At 35.9% G+C, this 21,822-nt stretch overlaps 3 protein-coding genes and 1 pseudogene across 5 annotated transcripts; 1 reads left to right on the top strand and 3 right to left on the bottom strand.

Annotated features, from left to right (window-relative positions):
- Positions 1–1,552: 1,552 nt before the first annotated feature.
- dnajc4 (DnaJ (Hsp40) homolog, subfamily C, member 4) lies at positions 1,553–7,997 on the bottom strand. Of its 2 annotated transcripts, none has more exons than XM_019086972.2 (7): positions 7,968–7,997; positions 7,469–7,599; positions 6,608–6,698; positions 5,383–5,558; positions 4,693–4,860; positions 4,051–4,137; positions 1,553–2,511 (listed from the first exon to the last, which is right to left on the bottom strand). In XM_019086972.2, the coding sequence occupies exons 2-7, from the start codon at positions 7,558–7,560 to the stop codon at positions 2,415–2,417; spliced, it is 711 nt and encodes a 236-aa protein (XP_018942517.2). In that variant the 5' UTR covers positions 7,561–7,599; positions 7,968–7,997; the 3' UTR covers positions 1,553–2,414. The 2 variants fall into 2 exon arrangements, with proteins under 2 accessions (XP_018942517.2, XP_018942518.2); XM_019086973.2 differs by having other exon boundaries at positions 7,469–7,580; positions 7,968–7,991.
- A 1,433-nt stretch (positions 7,998–9,430) lies between these two features.
- On the bottom strand, positions 9,431–15,603 carry tmco6 (transmembrane and coiled-coil domains 6). Its single transcript, XM_042738025.1, has 13 exons — positions 15,355–15,603; positions 15,140–15,258; positions 14,892–15,001; positions 13,987–14,170; positions 13,795–13,899; positions 12,742–12,833; positions 12,452–12,568; positions 12,164–12,278; positions 11,461–11,629; positions 11,217–11,311; positions 10,176–10,343; positions 9,696–9,821; positions 9,431–9,597 (listed from the first exon to the last, which is right to left on the bottom strand). The coding sequence occupies exons 1-13, from the start codon at positions 15,443–15,445 to the stop codon at positions 9,577–9,579; spliced, it is 1,512 nt and encodes a 503-aa protein (XP_042593959.1). The 5' UTR covers positions 15,446–15,603; the 3' UTR covers positions 9,431–9,576.
- Positions 15,604–15,822: 219 nt separating this feature from the next.
- LOC109070404 lies at positions 15,823–17,681 on the top strand (annotated as a pseudogene).
- A 269-nt stretch (positions 17,682–17,950) lies between these two features.
- On the bottom strand, positions 17,951–21,067 carry LOC109070406 (N-acetyllactosaminide beta-1,3-N-acetylglucosaminyltransferase 2-like). 2 transcript variants are annotated; one of them, XM_019086971.2, is made up of 2 exons: positions 20,795–21,067; positions 17,951–19,902 (listed from the first exon to the last, which is right to left on the bottom strand). In XM_019086971.2, exon 2 carries the CDS (start codon positions 19,897–19,899, stop codon positions 18,541–18,543), a length of 1,359 nt encoding a protein of 452 aa, XP_018942516.1. In that variant the 5' UTR covers positions 19,900–19,902; positions 20,795–21,067; the 3' UTR covers positions 17,951–18,540. The 2 variants fall into 2 exon arrangements, with proteins under 2 accessions (XP_018942516.1, XP_042593960.1); XM_042738026.1 differs by lacking the exon at positions 20,795–21,067 and adding an exon at positions 20,173–20,192.
- Between the last annotated feature and the right edge of the window lie 755 nt (positions 21,068–21,822).

A 21,822-nucleotide genomic window follows, 5' to 3' on the forward strand; every position in this document is an offset into this window, starting at 1 on the left:
AGACGAGCAGAAAAAACATCAAAACTGTCCCTGTCTCATTCCTGAAAGCTGGTATCTCCAAGATCAGACCTGAGCAGAGAGGAGCACCTGCATATGGGCCCATGCCATATCAGAAAACCACATCAGACTGAGTCCGAGGCTGAGGAGTCACAGAACAGCCCAGATCGTCAACATCTACACATGCTTTGGGAATGTGAGGCTTCTGTGACATTTCTCTGCTGTAGTGGATTCTAGAATGTCAGGAAAGGACATCGCAAATTGGGAATGATGTAGCAGAGGTTTTTGTTTGCTAAGAGGAGTTAAAAAGTAGGGCAATAAACAACAAACAAAGCAAGTCTATGGGAAGTTTTAGCCTGTTTTATCGTCCACAATGTGAAAAAAGAGTCAAATCAAATATGCAATAGCAAAAGTGTTGCTTAACTTAAAAAATATCACTAATAATGCTTTTGGAAGTATATGCTATGGATCAAAATTTTGGGGTTATTTATTTATTAAAGAGAAGAACATTTTTATTCAGCAAGAATGCATTAAATTGATCAAAATTGACAGTAAAGACATTTATGTGCTACAAAATATTCAATTTCAAATAAATGCTGTTATTTTCAGCTTTCTATTCCTCAAAGGATTGTGAAGAAATTGTATCACGGTTTCCAAAATAATTGACATTTTCAACACTGACAATAATAATGAAGTTTTTAAGCAGCAAATAAGTTTATGATTTATTTTAGTGTTTCTGAACAGTGAAGACTGGAGTAATGACTGCTGAATATTAAGCTTTGCCATGAATAAATTACATTTTAAAATGCATTCAAATGAAAACAGCTACTTTAAACTGTAATGTTATTAAAACGTTTTTAATGTCTAGTTTTGTCATGAAACTCTAGATAGCACAGGCTTATGGTTCATTAATGCAAACTGATGATATTCACAGCATTAAACTATATGGCCCAAGCTGATTGGTTCATGTTGCATACACAGCCAATAAGCTTGCTGCTTTACATTTGAATGGTTGATTAACATCCGCTAGAGCATTTCGTAGCACACTTTCAGAGTTCCTCTGAAACCCTCCACCTTCCCCAGCTCCACCTGTACAGATCTGCTATGGGTTATTATATATGCTACTTGTGCAGCAGCAGTATACTCACAGCACCATATATGCGCATGTAATGGCAGTATCAAGTTCCTGTACTTGCGTTGCTGCAGTAATCTACAACAATAGCAATAACCAACAGCAGCAGCAATTCAGCAGCAGCATAGCAGATCTATTCCACCAAGACCAAATACATTAGCACTGTCATGATACAACTGCATTTTTAATCAAATAAATGCAGCCTTGGTGTGCATTAAAGACTTCTTTCAAAAACATTAAAAAATCTTAACAACACCAAACATTTGAATGGTTGTGTATTAGAACAGTGAAGAAGTTTGCAAAAAAAATCTATAGAACCACACAAATATATATGCAGATGAAAAACATTACATAACTGAGATCCATATCATCTTCAGTTATTGATCACTTCAAACCCCAATGACATTAAGGCTTGCATTAGAGTGATTTCACACAAAATCAATATTTTATTTATAAAGATGAAGGCGTTCTGGTGAATGTCTAATGCAGAATTTACATTCAATGTCAAACCCTGAAATTCTTTTCCATTCTTCAAAAAAGGCGATGACTTGGATATCTAAAAAGACTTCATTTTTGGGATCTATGCCTTGTGACAGCAGGGGTCTGAGAAGAGTTTGGATCCAGAATAAGGGTCTTGTTTAATATAATCTTGCTGTTAAATAACTTGTAGGAAATGCATTTGATATGCAGCCTAGATCTATTACACGGGTAAAAGAAACTTCTCATTACTTGCCAAAGACCCATTCACTTCCTGTTTAAGATAAGATTATTTGATATTGCATTCAAAATAGTTGGGAAATAGCCAGCACCTGAAATAAAATGCACTGGACAGCACTGATCTGCTCATCTGTATAACATTCTTCCATGAGAAACTCTCTCCCACACATACATACACACATTGAGCTTAACAAAGTGCACAATGTACAGTGTTTTGATGAACTACTTTATCAGGAATGCAATGTTTCCATAACACCCTTTCCAGGTGCAGTTACAATGTCACCTGCAAATGCAAGAAATACAGAAAGAGTACAGTTGTTTAAAACACCTCATGAGAAGCAATGTTGGCCTATAATCAGCCTGATTTGCCTTGCATCCCGTGTGACCTTAATTTGTCAGAGTTGGGTGAAAGTACAAGGGCTGAAATATTGCTGTTTGTGTGATGCTAGAAAATTTGATAAAAACTACGAACACAAAATACAATAAACTCTTCAACGTTCATCCACAACCTGCACTCTCTCCATAACCCTGTGTAATAAGCTTCTTCTAGATCTGTCTTTTCCTTGCTTTATTTCTCTTCTCCATTACTGCGGAACTTGTATCTCTCCAGGAACTCTGCGTGCTTCTGTCTCAAGATCTCCTGCTGCTTCTTGAAGCCGTTCACTCTGAGGAAAATCCGAAAGCAGCATGATCAAATACAATTTAAAAAATTTCTGAAGAATATATGAATGTGCTATCCCATGCAAAACTTACTGTCGTTATGCAAGATCAAGATCTTGAGGGAACTGCAGGAGGTTGATGAAAAGCTAATAATTATATATCAAATGTAAAATTTAAATAAACAGGGCTGCACGATAATCATGATCTAGCTTAGTGCAATTATGAATCAAAGGTTGTAGTCTGATGTGCTGCGTGTTTCACAGTGAAGCGCAGCACTGTGTTCAGTGCACATACGAGCAATTAATTATCCAGTGTTTTCAGCATCTCAGAGCATTTCAGCATTTCTTCACTCCATCTCTGCATGTTCTGAGAGTTTAACATTCATCTGGAAAGGCAACGTGCAATAGGTTTCCTTTATTTACACATTTGCAAGAATGTAATCAAATGCACTGCTAGCCATGGGTTATCCCTTACAATGAGAATGTAATATTAACTAACTTGACTTGATTTAAAATTATTGCCACATCAGCTTCACAGGCTATTTCATGGCAAACAAAGATTATACATTCGATAAACAAAACAGTAGGCGGTATGGTTCTGTTCTGGGCAAAAACTCCCTGCCCAACAACGCAGCCTGTCATGAACGAGCAGGGAGAGCAGCAATAACCCCCTTAGGGTAAACAGAACAGACCAAAGTTATTAATGTTCTTAATGATATTTAAGTGTAACAACATTACTCAAGATAAAAGGAGTCTGATTCAACAAAGAATATCAGAAAGCCAAGTCCTTACTGTGGCAAAAGGAGGAGCTGGGGATGGAGGAGGGTAATTTGCCCCTGAGCAAGTGAAAAAGCTGCTGAATGATACTGAATAGGTCTTTCATAGGAATGCTGTCATAGGCATCATATTTCTATAGGTAGATGTGGATCAGCTGAGAATCAGCCAATGAAAGCTTGACTCACATGACCTGTCAGAACTAACGCTATACACTTGATTTTTGAATCTTTTTAAAGTCCAGCTACAAAGTCAAAATAAAACAGTAAAAAATTAATAACTAATCTATTTACTTGCACGTCACATGACCATTAACTGAAATATTAACTTAAAATATCAGGGAGTACACCTAAGGGGATTTGGCTGACAAAAAAATTTGGGGGTTCTTGTTACTTACTTGTCCAAAATCTGATTTATAATATTCCAGTCCCACAATACAGTGCCATTATGCAATTTAGCATTATTCTAAATACCATTTTTATTTTGCCTCAAAATGTTCTGCCTTTATCCAAAGCAGATGCTTTTTTATCCAAAGTGACTTACAAATTACATTTACCTTACTTAAACCTCATTAGGGGGCTGACTGAGAATAAAGAACAAATCCATAAAGGCTGTCAAATAACATGAGATGAGTCTATAATCATCTTACTTTATCTCTCCTTTACATGTTAACAATTCATCCTCTAATGGTTTCAAACGCTACAGCTTTTGTATTCAAAACCTCTGATGTGCCTCCTGAGGCGACACGTGTAACTTCAAAGTGTTCCCCACCTGGCTCTTTCTTTGGATGTGTTGTAGATCTCAGTGATGACTCTATCCTTCTCATCCATGAAGTTATTATGGACCTCTTCCAGTTTCCTGCATGACAGACCAGCCCAGGGGTCAAAGGTGAACAGATTTACTGCCAACATATATATTTGTAGGGGTGAACAGACATCCACGACGTGGCCACATAACTTTAGGGTCGCATTTAAAAGGGCACACGGGCACTGACAGGCAATAAAACATTTGGTCATTTTTCAAAACATTTTAAGTGCACTTCTGTTACACGTCAAGCGAGCATTGTCTGTTTATAGAAGATACTTAATCTCAGTCGCCTGAATTCAAGGTGAAAAAACATTTAGCTGATACAGGAAAGAATAACTAAACATCAGGGATTATGGGAAACCAGTGAACATGCTCTACTGGGGTTTGTCTGGCTCTGGGACAGACGAAATGCGTTTCAAAAACAAAACATTATCACATACTCATCAGAAAACCGACGCAGGAACAAAAGAAAACATTTTGCACTGTGTTTCATACAAACAGTTGCAAAACACTCACTTATCAGCGCAGCATCATACAGAGTGTGTTGAAAAATATTAGGATGGAACGCTGTACATGTTGATGTCAATACTATGAATTAAAGCTTACCTGAACCCAAAGTAATGTACGGAGAGACTGAGTAGCATGGTTAGCATGCAGTAGCCCACCAAACGCATGTTACGTTTCTTGCTCTTTTCCCGCTCCTCAGCCGTGTTCTCCTGAGGCTGGGCCTGTCTGAACTGCTCCCAGTAACGCATGCTCTCTGCAGCCTCCGCACTGACCAAAACAGGGAGACACAACACTGGTATTTCAGCCACTGAACCATAATCTTTTATAACTATGGATGTTAAAGGTTCTTCTTCATGGAACCAATAACGCCAATAAAGAAGCTTTATTTTCAAGTGTGTAACACATATACCCAAAATGATCACTGTCAACATTACATGTCTCTTAAAAAAATATTTCTGTGTATTACTCAACAAAAATTGTCTTTGTATTATTACCTCAAACTGTACAAACATTCCTTTAAAATGGCAGAATATTAATATCAACCAGATAGATTAATACACATTCTGAAAAAATCTGACTAGTGCTTATCTGTGCAAATCTTGTAACCATGATGATAGAATGCTCTGAGTGGTTGCTAGGTCAGTTTTAGTTAGTTTCTGCCGATTTGTTCCTCATTTTTGACACAGGGATCAAATAACCTTCATGTTAGTATAAGACGCCCACTTCTACTACTTCAGTAAAATCCCATTTATTAACATCAGGTTGGTTGATTATGGAGTTAACAGTCACCTGGGTCTGTTGGTGGAGCTGGAGGATCTGAAGGCTGGACCTGCAGTGTACTGGTACCTCAGCCTGAGGTCATAATCTTGCCTTGACCCTTCTCTGCTCAGCACCCTGTACGCCTCATTCAGCTGCACAAACTGACTGTGCAGACCGGGATTGGATGGGTCACTGTCAGGGTGCAACTGAAGATGAGAAGATGCACATTTTTGTTCATATCAAACCAACGACATTACACTTGTATATACATTTATCAATTTAAACAATTCAAAGAACATGAACTGCACCTGCATAAAAATATTTAGTATCCTTAATGAATTGAATTCATAAAAACATCAGATTAATGCATGTCTCATATTTAGTGAACGGAACACAAGCCTCATCTTTATGACCTTTTCACCTTTCCACTCTCACTTGTTCTGTAAGTCACATCACTCATAAAGCTTTTATCTGCTTCTGACTCAGAAACAAAGCGCCCATATCCTCGGATTGTACCCTCATCTCCTGTCACACACACAAGCATGCAGTGGTTCTATCTTGCCGTCACTCTGCCTCCTTCATCCGTAAACAGATGTTTCTCACTCTCTTTCTCTCTGCATAATTGTCTCACGACTTTCGTGTTACCCTTAAAGCTTTCTCACCAACATATTTAATGGCTTCAATTTGTGACGTTGACAAATTATTCAACAAAACAAACGTGCCTAGTAAAACTCAACAACTAAACAAATAGGATAAAATTCAAGAATAAGTGGCAAAAATGAAGACTATGGAAACAGACAACAGTCTGCCACAATCGAACAGTGCCCTCTAGGGGTGAGGAGGTGTATAGCTAGGAATAATTTTTGCACAACCATACAATATTGTTGGAATGCATCAGGCTACCTTTTTTTTTTTTCCACTAAGGATAAACTATGCATTAGAGAAGAAATTCTGAGGATCTGCCTCAATTTTTGACAAATTAAACTAATGCAAATTGCAAAATGCTTTGATCCCATCCATATTATTAACTGCTCTTCCATTGTCAAAGCATATACATGACGCAATAAAAATAAAAATAATTAAAAAAGCAATAAAAATAAAAAAAATAAAAAAAACATTAAAATAGCTATAAATGATAACTATTATAGTGTCTAAACTGGTGGATTATAATGTTATGGTTAATATAAGTGATTATAAAACTAGACCATATAACCAAAATCACTCTAAAATAACAGAAAAATACCTAGACATTAACCTTTTTGGATTTGTCAAAAAATGCATTCTTAATTTGCTCCAACGTAGCATCTGGTTTCACCCCGAGAAGTTCATAGTAATTGGTTGATGATCTATAAACAGAAAAAAAGAGGCAATGAAAACAAATTTCTCAACGCTGTCTTCATGAACTATGAAACTACAATAATAGTCACTCTACAAAAATAATATCTGCAGCCAAATCTCATGGACTTGATAATTTACAAAATAATGTTACCTAATATAACAGCCTGATTAGAACAATAAGTATATATATATATATATATATAGCTACTACTTAACCAACCACCAAGAATTTCCAGAGTGACTAGCACCACTCACGCTTTTGTTAGAAAATATATAAAAATAAAATCAATTTTTATATATATAAATTTATTTTTATTTATATATTTTCTAACAAAAGCGTGAGTGGTGCTAGTCACTCTGGAAATTCTTGGTGGTTGGTTAAGTAGTAGCTAGGATGTTTCTGAGCCAACAATTATGCCTCTATAATATTCTGGTCTAGAGATTACAAGGTGAGCTCTGAAGGATGCATTTACATAACTGTTCAAATAAAGATTTACAAAAAAAAATAAAAAAAATGTTTTTCAGTACAAAAGAAAAAATGTCAGACTTATGAGGAGTAAACATATGTTGCAAATGTCTTTTTTATATATTTTATTCTGTGGCAAAAATGGGCTTTCATAACGTATAGTATTGTTATACTAGATAACACAGAGAGTCAAATTTGTTTTAAGCATTTGAGCTAAACCACTTTGGTTTTGGAAGCTCCATGTATTGTTATTGCTGAAATGAAAATGTTTCATCTGTATTCAAGAGATAAATAAAATTTGGTCATTCATACCTGTGCGCAGTACAGAGTGAGAACATCCGCTGAGAACTTTTACAGAACCACAAACATCTATGACAGAGACGAAGATAAGCCTCCAACTGCATGATGCTCCCATAGAAATAAACTATAACATAGATGAGAATCTAAAGAACGGTTGAGATAAAGGGGATTATTATGGGAATAAACATTAGTTTTCTGGATGTTTTGTTTTAGATTTTGTTGCAGTTTCAGCATGTTGAATGTGTACTGTCTGGGTCAGGCTTTATCGTGTTGTGTTTAAGTTTTAGCGCGCTGAATACATGTTGTATTTAGATTTAACTTTATCACGCTGAATGCAATGCTGTGATCGGATGAAGCTTTATCGTGTTCCATGCATGTTGTTTTAGCTTAAAACTTTATCATGCTGAATGCACATTTTGTTTGAGTGAGGTTTTATCATGATGAATGCTTGTTTTGTTTGAGTGAAGCTTTACATGTCGAATGCATGTTGTGTTTTGGTGCGACTACATACCGCTCAGCAGGATCCCATTGAAATGCAATCTGAAACAAACACACAAACACACACACACACACACTGTGTTACATATAATAGTTTAGGTCACTCTTTGACATCTGGCACACACAAACACACACACACACACACACACACACACACACACACACTGTGTTACATATAATAGTTTAGGTCACTCTTTGACATCTGAAGTTCTTGAATTGATCTAAATATTAATCTAATCACTACAATCTAAATTATTGTGTGTATACATTATTAATCAACGTAGATTTATCAGGATCTTACTGTCATTGTATGAACAAAAAAGGAGCACATCAAACCAATTCAGTGAATACATGTGTTACCTATCCAAACATTAACTAGACATCATAAACCTGGACAACTGTCCAACTGGAATCTATGACCAATAAACCTGGCAGCTGACAAAATCTGAAGAGATGCGAACTAGACAGTACTTTTAGGCGCAAAACACGGATGTCTCGGACAACCGAGCCCAAAAAATGCTGTCTGTGTAGTCAGCTCACTAGGTTTGAGACACAGCCAGTGAAACAAATTAGACGATAGCTAATGTTGTTGTTCATTAATAATCTAAAGTGCTTTTCCATGCCAAATAGGACACGCCTGATAAGTTAAATGTAATATAGAATACCCTAAAAATTGACTTTGGTAGCGTTTTTATCAGTTTATGTGACACAATACACTTTCCAGTCGACTGCTATTAGCTTAGCTGCAATGCTAAAAACAACAACAACGACAACAAAGTTAAAGGAAGCGTGTAGCTTAGCACACAAACATTGCTCAAACGCGCTGTAAATCTCATTAGTGAGACATAAATCAGCGGATTAAACACAAATAACCGCGTCACCTTCATTCACGGACACGCGCAGGGCTGCTCTCATGTTCTGCTGCTTTCATAACGCTTCACCGGCGCTGTTACATAAAAGGACAAAGTGTTTCATATCAGACATACAGCAGCTGCTCACCTGTTTTCAATGGGTAACCCTTTATTTACATTAATGATATAATGATATTGCTACAATACAACTGTACATTTTGGAGAGAACTAGATGCATTATTAATTAATTAAATTAATTAATATATAATTTTAATCCAGTTGGACTTTTTGACAGCATAAAATAAAATAAGGACTTTTTTTGGACCTTTATGTATTTAAGAGAAATAGTGGAGTAACTTCAGAATAAATAGCATCTTAAATAAACTTTCACTGTTTTAGTATTGCACACAAATGTGAAATGTTTGCATGGTTTTGTGTTGTTGTCTCTTTAATGTGAGGATTGTGTAACCCCTGTAGTGATTTATTTATTTTATTTTTTTTGAAGAAATGTCAACATTCATATACTGTATATATTCACTATACTTATAAAACCATTAAAATGCTGTTCTGTGCATGCACTGGTCAGTCGGATCAGCAGCAGAAATACAGGAACATGCTTCATATGTGCAGTAAAAAAGGCATTTATTTTCTGTACAATTCAGAAAACAAGAATGAAAGGATAACTAAGTGCTAAAAGGTCCATACAGTTTGCTTTGAAGAAAATCGAAAATCTTCTAAAGACTAATCTTTGCAATTCTGTCATCGGATGTGCTATGATGAAAGGCTCTCCACCTTTAAACAAAAAAAAAAAAACAAGTAAATGGTCATGGTGATTCATCACATACTGTATAATCTATCCATAAATAATAGCAGGTAAATGCAGTATTGACCTCAGAGAAAGAAGGGAAGTGATGATCGAGAATGTAGGCGGCTCTGACACGTTGCTCTCCTTCACTGTTATACTGAATAGCTTCCAGCAGAGGAACACCATTTAACCTCGTAAACTCCTCCACCACCTGACACAAAAAGAAGTACTTACATTAAATTTGCTTGTTGAGTCATTCTAAGTAAGCCTGTCATTAAGTTTCTTACATAGATCAATATAAAATGATTTTAAGTGCTATAAGAGTTATTATTGTTAACTACAATTAAAACAAAACATTTTTGTTTTTAAGTAAAACTTATTAAAAATGTAAAATAAAATTTTTGGGCTCTTAAGTAAAATGAAAACTGAAAAAATGTTAATAAAAAATATAATAGTATCACAATACTATTTGAAGGGAGAAAAACTGAAAAAATGTTAATAAAAAATATAATAGTATCACAATACTATCTGAAACGAGAATGGATTCTTAAATGATTTCATTCACCTGTGGGCTGCTGGACACCAGCATGTACAGCACGTCCAGGCTCAGGGTGACCACCTCTGGCTCGGACATCTTGAGTGTGGCACAGAGGGCGGTCAGCAGCCCCGCTCGTGTCAAACCAACACAGTATCCTGTGCCATGATGGGCGATATTACCCAGAACTCTCAGTGCTGTACAAACAACAATAATTGTGTGAGAAACTATTTTTATCTGTGTATGTTATCACAATGTACATGTTGATATGAAGTGAGTGAATATGATTACAGTAGAATTACTGCAGCAGGAATATAAAACTTTTATTTTTTAAATACAGTAAATTCAAGTAATCTATCAGCAGTGATTTACTATGACAGAGACACCATAATTTTAAGTAAATACAGTCAAACAAGTATTAAAAAAAATATTTCTACTAATGACAAAAATATCAAATATATATATATATATATATCTATATAATATATATAGTATTATATATGTTTATATAATATATATATTTACAGTTTATAAATAAAATAAGAATTAAAAAAAGTTTTCTATTTAAATATATTTTAAAATGTATATTTATTCCTGTGATGCAAGAAAATCTTCAGTGTCACATGATCCTTCAGAAATCATTCTAATATTCTGATTTGTTGTTCAATTAACTTTTATTATTATTATTATTATTATTATTATTATTACTATTATTATCAATGTTGAAAACAGTTGTGCTGCTTAATATTTATGTGGAAACTGTGATTTTTTCAGGACGCTTTGATGAATACGTTTAAAAGAGCAGCATTTATTTAAAATAAAATCTTTTAGAACATTATAAATGTCTTTACTGTCACTTTTAGTCGATTTAAAATATTATTTTGTTTTACAAAAATCATAAAACCCCAAAATTTTGAACAGGAGAGTAAACTATTCTCAAATATATTTCAGGTATGTTTTTGTTTAAGTACTTTAATATGGGTCAGTGTAAGATCATACACCTCATAGTGGGTCATAGCCCAAAAATGTAGATATGTTAGACTGATGTATATATGCATGCTGGTTCCTCACCATTGAGTTCATTCCTTTAGAGAAAGACAGAAACTGGATTAATAGGGGAGCCATATTAAGAAGCAGCAGGCCAGAGCAGAACCCACTGGAGCCAGCTGAAAAGATATAAGACAGTGCATCACAGTCATAATTTTGAGAAAGTTGTTCTCTCCAATAAACATGTTAATGTCCTTTGAGTTTTAATTAGGATGAATAATAGGGGTGCTAATCAATTTGAGGACGTGCATGCTAACGTCCTGCTCACCGGTGAGGTTGTTGAGTGCCCACAGGCTCTCTCTGGACAGAGCAGGATGAGGGTGAAGGTAAGCCTGACTAAAAACACAGAGTGCGGCGAGGAGACGAGTGTCCTCTGGCATTACATCACCTCCACTGACCAGCAGGTTACCAAGGCAACGCAGAAGAGGCCAAATGAGCTGCACAGCAAAAACAAAAGTCACAGTCCAGAGGACAGCAGGTAAAAGCAGCTTTCAGAGGATGAGAGAACCATAATAACCACATGATCATTAGTATAAGTTATTCAAATTCTATATCAATTCTCTCTCTCTCTGTTAATTAATGTATTATAGATTTTTTCATAATTTATATGCAACATTTTCTATTAAATTCTTAGATTAAATATTACTTATTTTGTGAAATTCATAAAATAATATACTTACACACACACACACTCATAAAATAATATACTTACACACACACACACACACACACTACATACATTATCTTATATTTTTCTGTGTTCAATTTTAAGATTAAAATATGACTTGTTTTTGTGAAATTCATAAAATTATGTAATAGTAAACACTGATTATAAAAGCATTGATAATTGAATTATATATAGGTGGTGTTTCTATTCAGTGAACACAGTAATTTAACATGACTCTCATCTTAACCCAGATGTGCAGTATGTACGTGATGTGGGTGTGAAATGTTGTGCTGTAATGACTTACCAACTCTAGTCCACCCTCCAGGTTTCCTTGAGCAACAGCGCCTCCTAGTGTTATCAAAACAGCACTGCACTGTGAGAGGACGCCTTGAGCGATCAGCATCGAGTTATCCAAATTACTGCAAACCACAACATCATGTCACAGTTCAGCTGATGTTTTACTCACTAGCCTCTTTCTGTTCCAGATAGAGATTGAAAGAGAATTCATGCCATCCGGAGGAACTGGCACTACTCTCCATTACTCTTAGTCATTTTGTTTAGTAAGTTTTTATGAAAGGAGAAAAGACCACACCTGCTGACTAAATAGTGCAAACACCACGTACACTCAATCGCTGGCCCATAACCAAACTCAGCATCTGGAGTCAACGCTGAGATCACATGAGGGACTATTCCTGAAGCCATGACTGCTCTGGAGTTTCAAATATAAAACAAGGACAGAAACATTTGTGATGAATATCTTAATACTTTTCATTAGCATTAACTATTAATAGTAAACTATAGCAATTTCAATGTGCCAAGACCTTAGTTCATTTGTCACAAATACTTCAAATAAACATAAATAAACAAGTTGTGGTCACTTACGGGATGATTTTTTCAGTTGCGTCTTTTGCCTGTAGCAGCTGAGACAAAGTGAAGCCAACTGCCTCCACAACAGCCAGATTATACCTCTGATTCTAGAACCGAAAAACAATCTCACTATTTCATGATCTCAAGAACATGTACAAGTTACATTTCAACCCAAATTAAAAAGAAAGAAAAAATAAGAAATAATATTTTGCTAAAAAAAAAAATGCATTATGACATTATTAATATTAGATTAGATAAAAATAAAAAAGGAAAATATTACTCTTACAGTAATGAGAATCACCACTGAGAATAATAAAAAAAATCAAACAAAAAATCCAAAAAAGTTATATGTGTGGATGTGTCATGGTATTTAAATTAAAAAGAAAGAAAAAATTAAGAAATAAGATTTTGCTTAAAGATTTTTTATTTATTTTATTTTGTTTAATTTATTTCCTTTTTTTTGCATTGTGACATTATTATTATTTTTATTTTTTGCATTACATGACAGTTAAACACACTACCCCCCCCCACACACACAAATTCCAATTACTGTAATATGAAAAATAAAATAAAATCATGTGAAATTTTACTCCTACAGTTATGAGAATAACCACTGATAAAAAAGAAAAAAAAATGCATTTTTGCATTATTGCATTGTGACATTATTATTTATTTAATTGTTTTTTTTTTAGAAAAAATAAATTTGCTTAAAGATTTTTGTTGTTATTGTTGCATTGTGACATTATTATTTTTTGTCATTTTTTTTTTAGTTTTTTTTTTGCATTACATGACAGTTAAACATACTCAACCCCCCCAAATTCCCATTATTGTGATATGAAAAATAAAATAAAATAATTAAAAATGTTACTCTTACAGTACTGAGAATCACCACTGATATAATTATTTTTGTCTCTTTTCTTTTGATTTAGGATGAAATATAACCCAGAATTATTTTTTGTGAGACTCAGCCTATGAGAATGCATTCAGAGATGCAATAACATTATCAGTATACATGCTAAGACTTGATTTAAAGTCAATTATAATTATTCGTAACCTAGATGGTCTTACGTGAATGCAGTTTGCAAGTGCAGGAACTATTCCCTGAACGAGAAGCTTCTCTCTAACCACAGCGCTGTCAGGACACAGATTTCCCAGAGTGTATAAAGAAAGCTCCTAAAGGAAAAGACAAAAGAGACAAATTCATGAGGAATGATCAATTCCATGCCTTTGACACTGACTTCAAAGTGGTAACCCACTGACCGTTAGCTTGGTGCTCTGACCGGAAAGGTAAGTGAGGAGGTAGGGGCCGGCAGGCAGACAGGCCGGACCTACACTGGGGTGAGTGGAGTGAGACAGCTCATGCAGACAGCGTGCCGCTTCCAGCTGACACTGAGCATTATGAGAGCTGAGCTGTCCGATCAACATGTGCATGCTGTTCTCTGATCTGAAGAAAAACACAGGCAATGCAATCTTATCTATATATCTGTGGAGTAATATATTTTAATGTTTTTGAAAGACGCGTCTAATGCTGTGCATGCATTTGATTAAAAACAAATACAAATATTATTATAATTTAAAATAAGTTAATATATATGATAAAAATATATGTTAAATGGGAATAAATAATATAAATTATATATAACTATATAATCTTTACAATATAAGATAATTAATAAGGATTATAAATATAGTTCTTATAATTCAATGTTAATGAAAAATGAGCAAATGTGACATTATTTTCATGACAATTAAGCACAATTGCAAAATAAATAAATAATAATAATTAATGTTCCTAAAAGAAGCTTGCAACATGTTTAGTTTAGGGCTGAAATATGACTTGTTTTGAGAAATTTACTCCTACACATTAAAATATAAGTTGTAGACCTCCTAAAATAAGGCAAGGCGAGTTAATTGATATAGCATATATCATACCCAATGGTAATTCAAGGTGCTTTGCATAAAAATTATCTTAAAAAAAAAAAAATAATAATCATAAACGATGACTAAGAAATAAAACTAACAATAAAAATTTTATACTAAAAATTCAATTAAAAATTTATTTAAAAATGTATTCATTTAAAACAAATGAGAAGAAAAGAGATGTATAAACAACATGATGCAGTGCATCAAATAATATAAACCGTGTGTTGGATTTGAAGTCCTACTTAATGAAAGTGAGCTGGCTCTCTGGGTTTCTTAGTGCTTTTCGTAGAGATGCGAGACGAGCTGCTTTCTCCTCACCCCCAGACTGGACTCCACGTATCATCTCTCTGACCTGATGTTATACAGCACACATGCTTCATAAGACATATAAGCAATATTTGTGGTTTGCTAAGAATGGGATCCTTCCTTTCCCCATATATACAGTACATAGTACAGAAATAAACCTCAGCATTTCTCTCTGGAGACGGACCTGTTCAGGTGACAGAGGGATGGAGCCAGTCTCCATGGAGTCTTCCTCCTCCTCCTCTTCCTCATCCTGCAGGAGTCTCTTACTGATGAGCTGTCTGTCTCTCCGTGCCTGTCTAAGAGCTATCAATACATACATAATAAATACTATGTTGCCTACATTAATACATTACAAACGTATGTAAAATCAACAAAATATTACTGAGAGATGAAACACACTTTTCTCAAACTCTCTTCTCTTGTGTTTGAACTCCTCCAAATTATTGGCAGGTCCACTTGCTTTGTGACGGAGGCTTTTCAATCTCCACATCTTTAAGATGACTGTTCACTGCATCCAAAGGAAAACTTGCGCCCTGATTATCGTATTTTTGAAAAAAATGTCCATCTGTTTCTATCATCACATTTTCTAACGTGTTTTATTTTCTTGGCTTGCTGTGGTTGTTTTAAAAACGTGAACCGTGAAAATACATTTCAAAATAAATCCTGCTAAATAGACCTAACGTTATAGACCTGCTAAAGATATCCTATAATAATAATAATAATAATAATAATAATTATTATTATTATTATTGTAATTCTTCTTCTTCTTATTATTATTATTAAATTATTTAAACAATTCATTTATAGACATTTTATTGTTAACAATCCTCTCACCCTCATCTGTGTTCGTGTGGCTTTTATTTTGTAATTTTCAAATCCAGTTGCATCCCTCGCGTTTCACTTCACACTTCTTTGAGTAAACGCTGGCAATTCATCTCGATGCCGTTAGTAAATAAACTCAGAGTACACCCAGAGTTTCATATACAGTTTAAAGATAGGTGACTATGAAAAATTTACGCTTTTACTATTTAAATAAATCTAGCCATTCAGGGTTTTTATTTGTCCAGACCAACACAGCAGGAAGGCCACGTGTTTCTATGCCATGCTGTAATATTGTAAACAGTACAGCTACGTAGTCGTATGTCAAATTACTTTTTGAATATATTATCTTATAGCGTTTATAATGATCTTGCTGTACTGGCCACTATGTATGTTATAGCAAGGTGCCAAGATGTGGTTTGTGTGCATGTTGATGTATTTAAAAGCGCAGCTGTGTTGCCCTGAGAGCCGCTTCACACATGCTCGCCTCTTAACTACATTTCTCAAACAAAAGTATTTTTCTTTATTCAGGTGACAGAATCGCCAGAGCTTTATATCCACCATGTCAAAGGCAACCAAACGCAAGCACGTAGTCAAAGAGGTTCTGGAGGACTCTGTCACACCCACTGAAGACCAGCATATCATGAGGGTAGGGTACGGTCACAGTTTTTGGGATCTGTAAGGCTTTGAGAACAACGTATTCTCATTATACCATGATACTAATAATCCTACACCTCCTTCCCATCACAGATCTTGGGAAGTGATGGCTATAACCTCCATGAAGCTGTGACTGGCAGCGGCGAGCGCTTCCTCGTCAGTATGCCTGCTAAATTCAGCTAGAACATCTGGATCAAATGAGGTGAGATTGTTTGACCTTTCATGGATATATAACGATTCTGTTCTTAAAGACACTAAAAGGTTTTCATGGTCTTTCTGTTTGTTAGGAGACTTTGTCATTGTTGATCCCATTAAAGGAGAAAATAGAGAAATAAGAGACATAAAGGAGAAATAAGCTTCATACTTCACAGAGACCATATTCAGTACCTGAGAAAACTTGGTTTGTGGTAAGATCATGTCTTTTTTTTAATATCTGAATTGAATATTTGACACCCCCAAGTTGTTCCAAACCTGTATGAGTTTCTTTCTTCCTTTGAACACAAAAGAAGATATTTTGAAGTATAAAAAAAAATACTGTGGAAGAAGTCCATGGGGACCAGAAACATTTTGGTTACCAGCATTCTTCAAAATACCCTTTAATGTTCCACAGAAGAAAGAAACAGGTTGAGGATGAGTAAATGATACAATTTTTGTGTAAACTATCCCATTAAACCTAATCCTGAAATAGTTTCAATTTTAATTTAAAATTCTTTGATTGTTTTTCAAGAAAACAAAATTGAAATGTGTTTAGTAAACAGCATTTTCACACTTCACACAGGCCTGAAGGATTCCAGGAGGATCGCACATCCAGTGAGAGGAACACCGAAAGAAAAACAGAGGAGGGTGACAGTAACTCTGAGGATGATGACAGCAATCTTTTTGTAAACACCAATCATGCCACTGTTCTCTACAGTGAGAGTGAGGAAGAGACTGATGAAGGTGACGATAATAAAGAGGAGAAAGAAGATGAAGGAAGAGTATGAAATTGCAAATGATACCGGAAGGTGCTCCCAACACAGCATGACCAAGAACAGTTTTATATGAATCTTAATTGGGCTTAAAAACCTGGAAAACCACACCGATGCCTGACTGAACTAACTTTGCATTGAATGATTTCTCTCTGATGGCTGTCAGAAGTTTCTGCTTTAGTTTAATTTATTTCAAATCTCAAACACATTTTCTTTCATTAAAAGATGTATATTAGAATTCTTGTAAATACGGTGTTGTAATAAACTTTGTTTTGTACACTTGTAGTTTTTCCACAAGTTTTAACTGGTTTAATACTCAGTTGTACATTTACATGAACTCACTGAACGTCAAATTTAAAGTCATAAAGTCAGCATGAAATTCATTTTTCTCATTTTCATTGTTATAAGGGTTTCTGTGGGTCTTTAAGAGTCTTAATTCACACTTCCACAAATCAAATTAAGGCCCTAAAAGGGTCATCATTTGAAACAAAGTCTTAAAAGCATAAAGTTAGGGCATCAAATGTTGCATTCACCGCAAAGAAAAACAGTAATATCTTTATCAGTGACTTTATTTTTTATTTTTTTTACACCAATGCAAATATCTAAACATACTTAAATGGAGATTATTCTACCTGAGGTGCAAAATGAAGATATAAAATTTTGTTTTCTGAAAATTTTAGACAAGGTGTAGATTTAGATTTTGAGACATTTGTACTTGAAAACAAGACAAAAGCTGAGGAAGAACATCACTTTTTTTTTGCAGGTACAACAAAAGTTATGACTTTAAATACTCTGGTTATTGGGAGCAGCGGTAGTTGTAGATCAGTTGTATCTTAAATGTTCAAGTGTTTCTTATACAACTCATTGTGTGCTCCATATTGACACAGTGTTCCCTTCAATTTATTCCTTAAATTGTCTTTACTTGGTCTTAAAAGGGTCTTTAAAACGTCTTACATTTACCATCACAAAACCTGCAGAAACCCCATTTATAAAACCTTCAGGCAGTTATTGCAGCAAAATGTGAAAGTAAAGAATATCCAAAACAAATTTTTACAAAATACCTTGCAATGCATAACACCAGTTTTCAAGTGTTCGGTAAGAATGAGAACTTGCTTTAACTAAGAAGAAGTTCAGCCTAAACTCAATCAGGTCTAAGTTTGACATATCTGCATTCAGGGCTGGGTGTCGACGTTTCATTCCAAAGTTGGAACATCTCAGCAGGACTTCGCTTGTGCACCAGGAGAATGGTGTGATTCGCACAGGGTTCCTTGGGCTCATCTTTAGGGAAGTCAAAGGTGAGGAAGGCAGGGTGGCTCATAGGGTAAACACCAAGTCTCTGAAGACACATGCCAAGGTAGACATCATCAATGGGGAACAGATGAACCCTTTGTGACACCTCCAAAAGCTTATGTGCCAGAGAACCAGAGTAAAGCATCCCTCCTCCACCAGGGTATGATGGGTACAGCCCTTTATAGAAACTCTCTGGGATGTAGTACTTAGTTCCATTAGAGCGTATAGGTGCTGCATTGCTTATCACGTCCCCCACAACAAACGTCTCCATTTTATTTGTCTGCCTGGATCCATTTGAGGAGTTTCCGTCTGCCTCCTCAGCCAGCAGATAGTCTAGGACAGCAGGTGTCCGCACAAATACATCATCATCACCCTTAAAAATGAAGTGAGCATGCGGGCATCGCCTTGAGAACCAATCCCAGAACAGCACGTCCTTCAAGGTGAGGTTAAAGAAGGTGTCCATGAAGTCCCACTGGATGATATCCCCATATTTTTCACTCTCTAAATGCAATTTCTCTTCAATATGCAAGTCTTCGGACTTCCCCAGAAGGAAGACCCTGCGGACGAGCCTTTGCTGTCCACCTAGTGTTATTATATTTCCTGAACGCCCCCATGTTTCACGTATTGCTTCCCTGTTCTCAAAGTTTGCAGTTTGAGTTTTGATGGCCATGAGCAATGATGGTGCCCCTTTCTTTGCTTGAGCATCACAAACATCTAAAGGATCTATGATCAGCAGATGGTCTCGACAGTGCATGGTGGTCACAAAATTCTTCATCTGGATTGGTAGTTTGGCGTAATCTGGCATTGTATTGTTAATCTCATAATTTGGAGAACATCTATCTCCAGTCCTTCTGGACATTTCTGTTTTGTAAGAAAGACTGGATGGGTTTTCAGCCAGATGGGGCCTTAGGATGGGGTTATACTGGCGATCCGTCTTGTGCTGGATGATGTTCCACAGAGCGCCACTGTCTAGCTCGCTTTTCCAGAAGGATTTCGCAGGATGAGGAGCCAGATCTCTGGAGTGTTTGAGCCCGCAGGAGGTAAAGTGTGTCGGCAGCACAGAATGAACAACACGTGCACCATAGGGCGCCCCATGTTTCATGATATAGTACAAAGCAACTGAGACATAGATGTAAACTGGGAGCAGCAATATGCACGGTGAACAGAAGAACAAAATCCGCCGGCGGTATCGACACAGACATGAAGCCATAAACTGAGGAAAGAAAGATTAAGATTGTTTTTTTCCTCAATCACTTAGACCAGGGGTCACCACCCTGGAGGCCCTGTGTCCTGCAGAGTTTAGCTCCAACCCTAATCAAACACACCTGAACCAGTTAATCAAGGTCTTACTGGGTATTCTTGAAACTTCTGGGCAGGTGTGTTGAGGCAAGTTGGAACAAAACTCTGCAGGACACCGGCCCTCCAGGACTGAGTTTGGTGACCCCTGACTTAGACTATTACACCAGTGACAGGCGTCACTCACTGGAGTAGTTACAGATTATTTAGACCAGGGATCCTCAAATCTAGCCCACGAGATCCACTTTCCTGCAGAGTTTAGTTCTAACCCTAATCAAACACACCTGGACATACTGGTCTTCAGGATCATTAGAAAATCTGAGGTAGGTGAGTTTGATTAGGGTTGGAGCTAAACTCTGCAGTGTATTGGCCCTCCAGGGCAAGATTTGAAGAACCCTGATTTAGACAAAGACAAAATTCTTCAAAAATTCTCCTAACGTAACCATAGTTTTCACCAAAATGGAATGGTACGTTTTTTTAGAGCATTTTATTATATTCATTTACATAAAATCATATAGCAGAAAATGTAATATAGCTGGCCTACTTAAATAATAATAATAATAAAGTTTATTATAAAAGTATAAGTTTTAAAATTATTTAAATAAATAAAAAACACTTTAATTTAAAACTATAGTAACGAAACAACTCATAAGGTGGTGAGACTAGCCTACTCTAAAAAGCTAAACACAGCAGAAAAAAAAAAAACCCAGCAGATATCGCTTTTTCCTCTTTCTGATTATTTTATTGTTCCAGCAACGAAATGAAAAGAAAACTGCTATTACTAAACTACTAAATCGCTTTAAACTTACCACGTTTTCCTGGTTTTGTATTTTATGAAGAATTTCGCGTCATTCACATGGTCATTACCACAATGTACGCACGGAAGCTTAAAGACAAAGATGTTACGTGGAAACGACTTGTAACAAAACAAACCAACAAATATGTTTTTAACAGTAAATTCACATTCCCTCATTGCTCGTTCGCTGTGGAGCGCGAGAAGTGACTTCAGGTGTGCGTGCGTGAGGCCTCGCCCACGATACTCGCTTGTGAAAGACGTAATAGAGCAGGGGTGCAAACTCGGTCCTGGAGGGCCAGTGTCCTGCAGAGTTTAGATCCAACCCCAATTAGACAATACACCTGAACCAGCTAATCAAGCTCTTACTAGGAATAAACTTCCCGGCAGGTGTGTTGAGGCAAGTTGGAGCTAAACTCTGCAAGACACCGGCCCTCCAGGACCTCCACATGCAACACCAAGCTCTGTTGTCCCCTATTTACTCTAAGAATATACATATACACACATCTATTTTTGTATGTTGTGGTTTCATTCACTTAGACTTCTTGTTTGACAAGCATGGTGTGTTGTCACCATTGCATTGCCATATGAAAGCCCCACAGATAACATCACTCTCCTCAGGGAATAAAATCAGATGATCTGCTTTACAAAACAATATCAGCATCACTGTTGATGTTGATTAGTATCTAGAATTTAGAATCAAATATTTTCATCAGTGTGATGATGATGATGATGATATTATGAGCTCACCAGACCTTTTGTATGGAATCAATCACGGGTAAAACACTCTCATCTTCTCCCCAGGCAGCTTGCCCACAAACTCATTGTCTTCAGGCTGCTTGTTGATAAATGTGTTCCATACCAAGGATTTTTGAAGATTCTGTCACCATTAGAAGAACTAATCCTTGACAGAGTCTTGGTGAGACAAGTCAAGCCGGTTAAGTAGGGGTTACAGAACTTTGAGTTCCTCTCTTGCTTTATTTTATATATGTTTTTACCATTTAAACAGTAATATTACTATTGAAAGTTGCACTAAAAGTACAC

This window comes from Cyprinus carpio, chromosome B14, assembly GCF_018340385.1.
Source record: "Cyprinus carpio isolate SPL01 chromosome B14, ASM1834038v1, whole genome shotgun sequence".
In the NCBI taxonomy this organism is placed as follows: domain Eukaryota; kingdom Metazoa; phylum Chordata; class Actinopteri; order Cypriniformes; family Cyprinidae; genus Cyprinus; species Cyprinus carpio.

What these genes read in the sequence shown, in the direction of transcription:
- dnajc4 (XM_019086972.2), bottom strand. Translation starts at nt 7,560, where the DNA reads ATGCAGTTGGAGGCTTATCTTCGTCTCTGTCATAGATGTTTGTGGTTC. An exon ending in AGCTCCACCAACAGACCCAG is followed by an intron (nt 4,861 to 5,382) that starts GTGACTGTTAAC and finishes TGTTTTGGTCAG; the next exon opens with TGCGGAGGCTGCAGAGAGCA. An exon ending in GTACATTACTTTGGGTTCAG is followed by an intron (nt 4,138 to 4,692) that starts GTAAGCTTTAAT and finishes TCTGTCATGCAG; the next exon opens with GAAACTGGAAGAGGTCCATA.
- tmco6 (XM_042738025.1), bottom strand. Translation starts at nt 15,445, where the DNA reads ATGTGGAGATTGAAAAGCCTCCGTCACAAAGCAAGTGGACCTGCCAAT. An exon ending in GCAACTGAAAAAATCATCCC is followed by an intron (nt 12,569 to 12,741) that starts GTAAGTGACCAC and finishes TTGAAACTCCAG; the next exon opens with AGCAGTCATGGCTTCAGGAA. An exon ending in ACTTCCCTTCTTTCTCTGAG is followed by an intron (nt 9,598 to 9,695) that starts GTCAATACTGCA and finishes TTTTGTTTAAAG; the next exon opens with GTGGAGAGCCTTTCATCATA.
- LOC109070406 (XM_019086971.2), bottom strand. Translation starts at nt 19,899, where the DNA reads ATGGCTTCATGTCTGTGTCGATACCGCCGGCGGATTTTGTTCTTCTGT.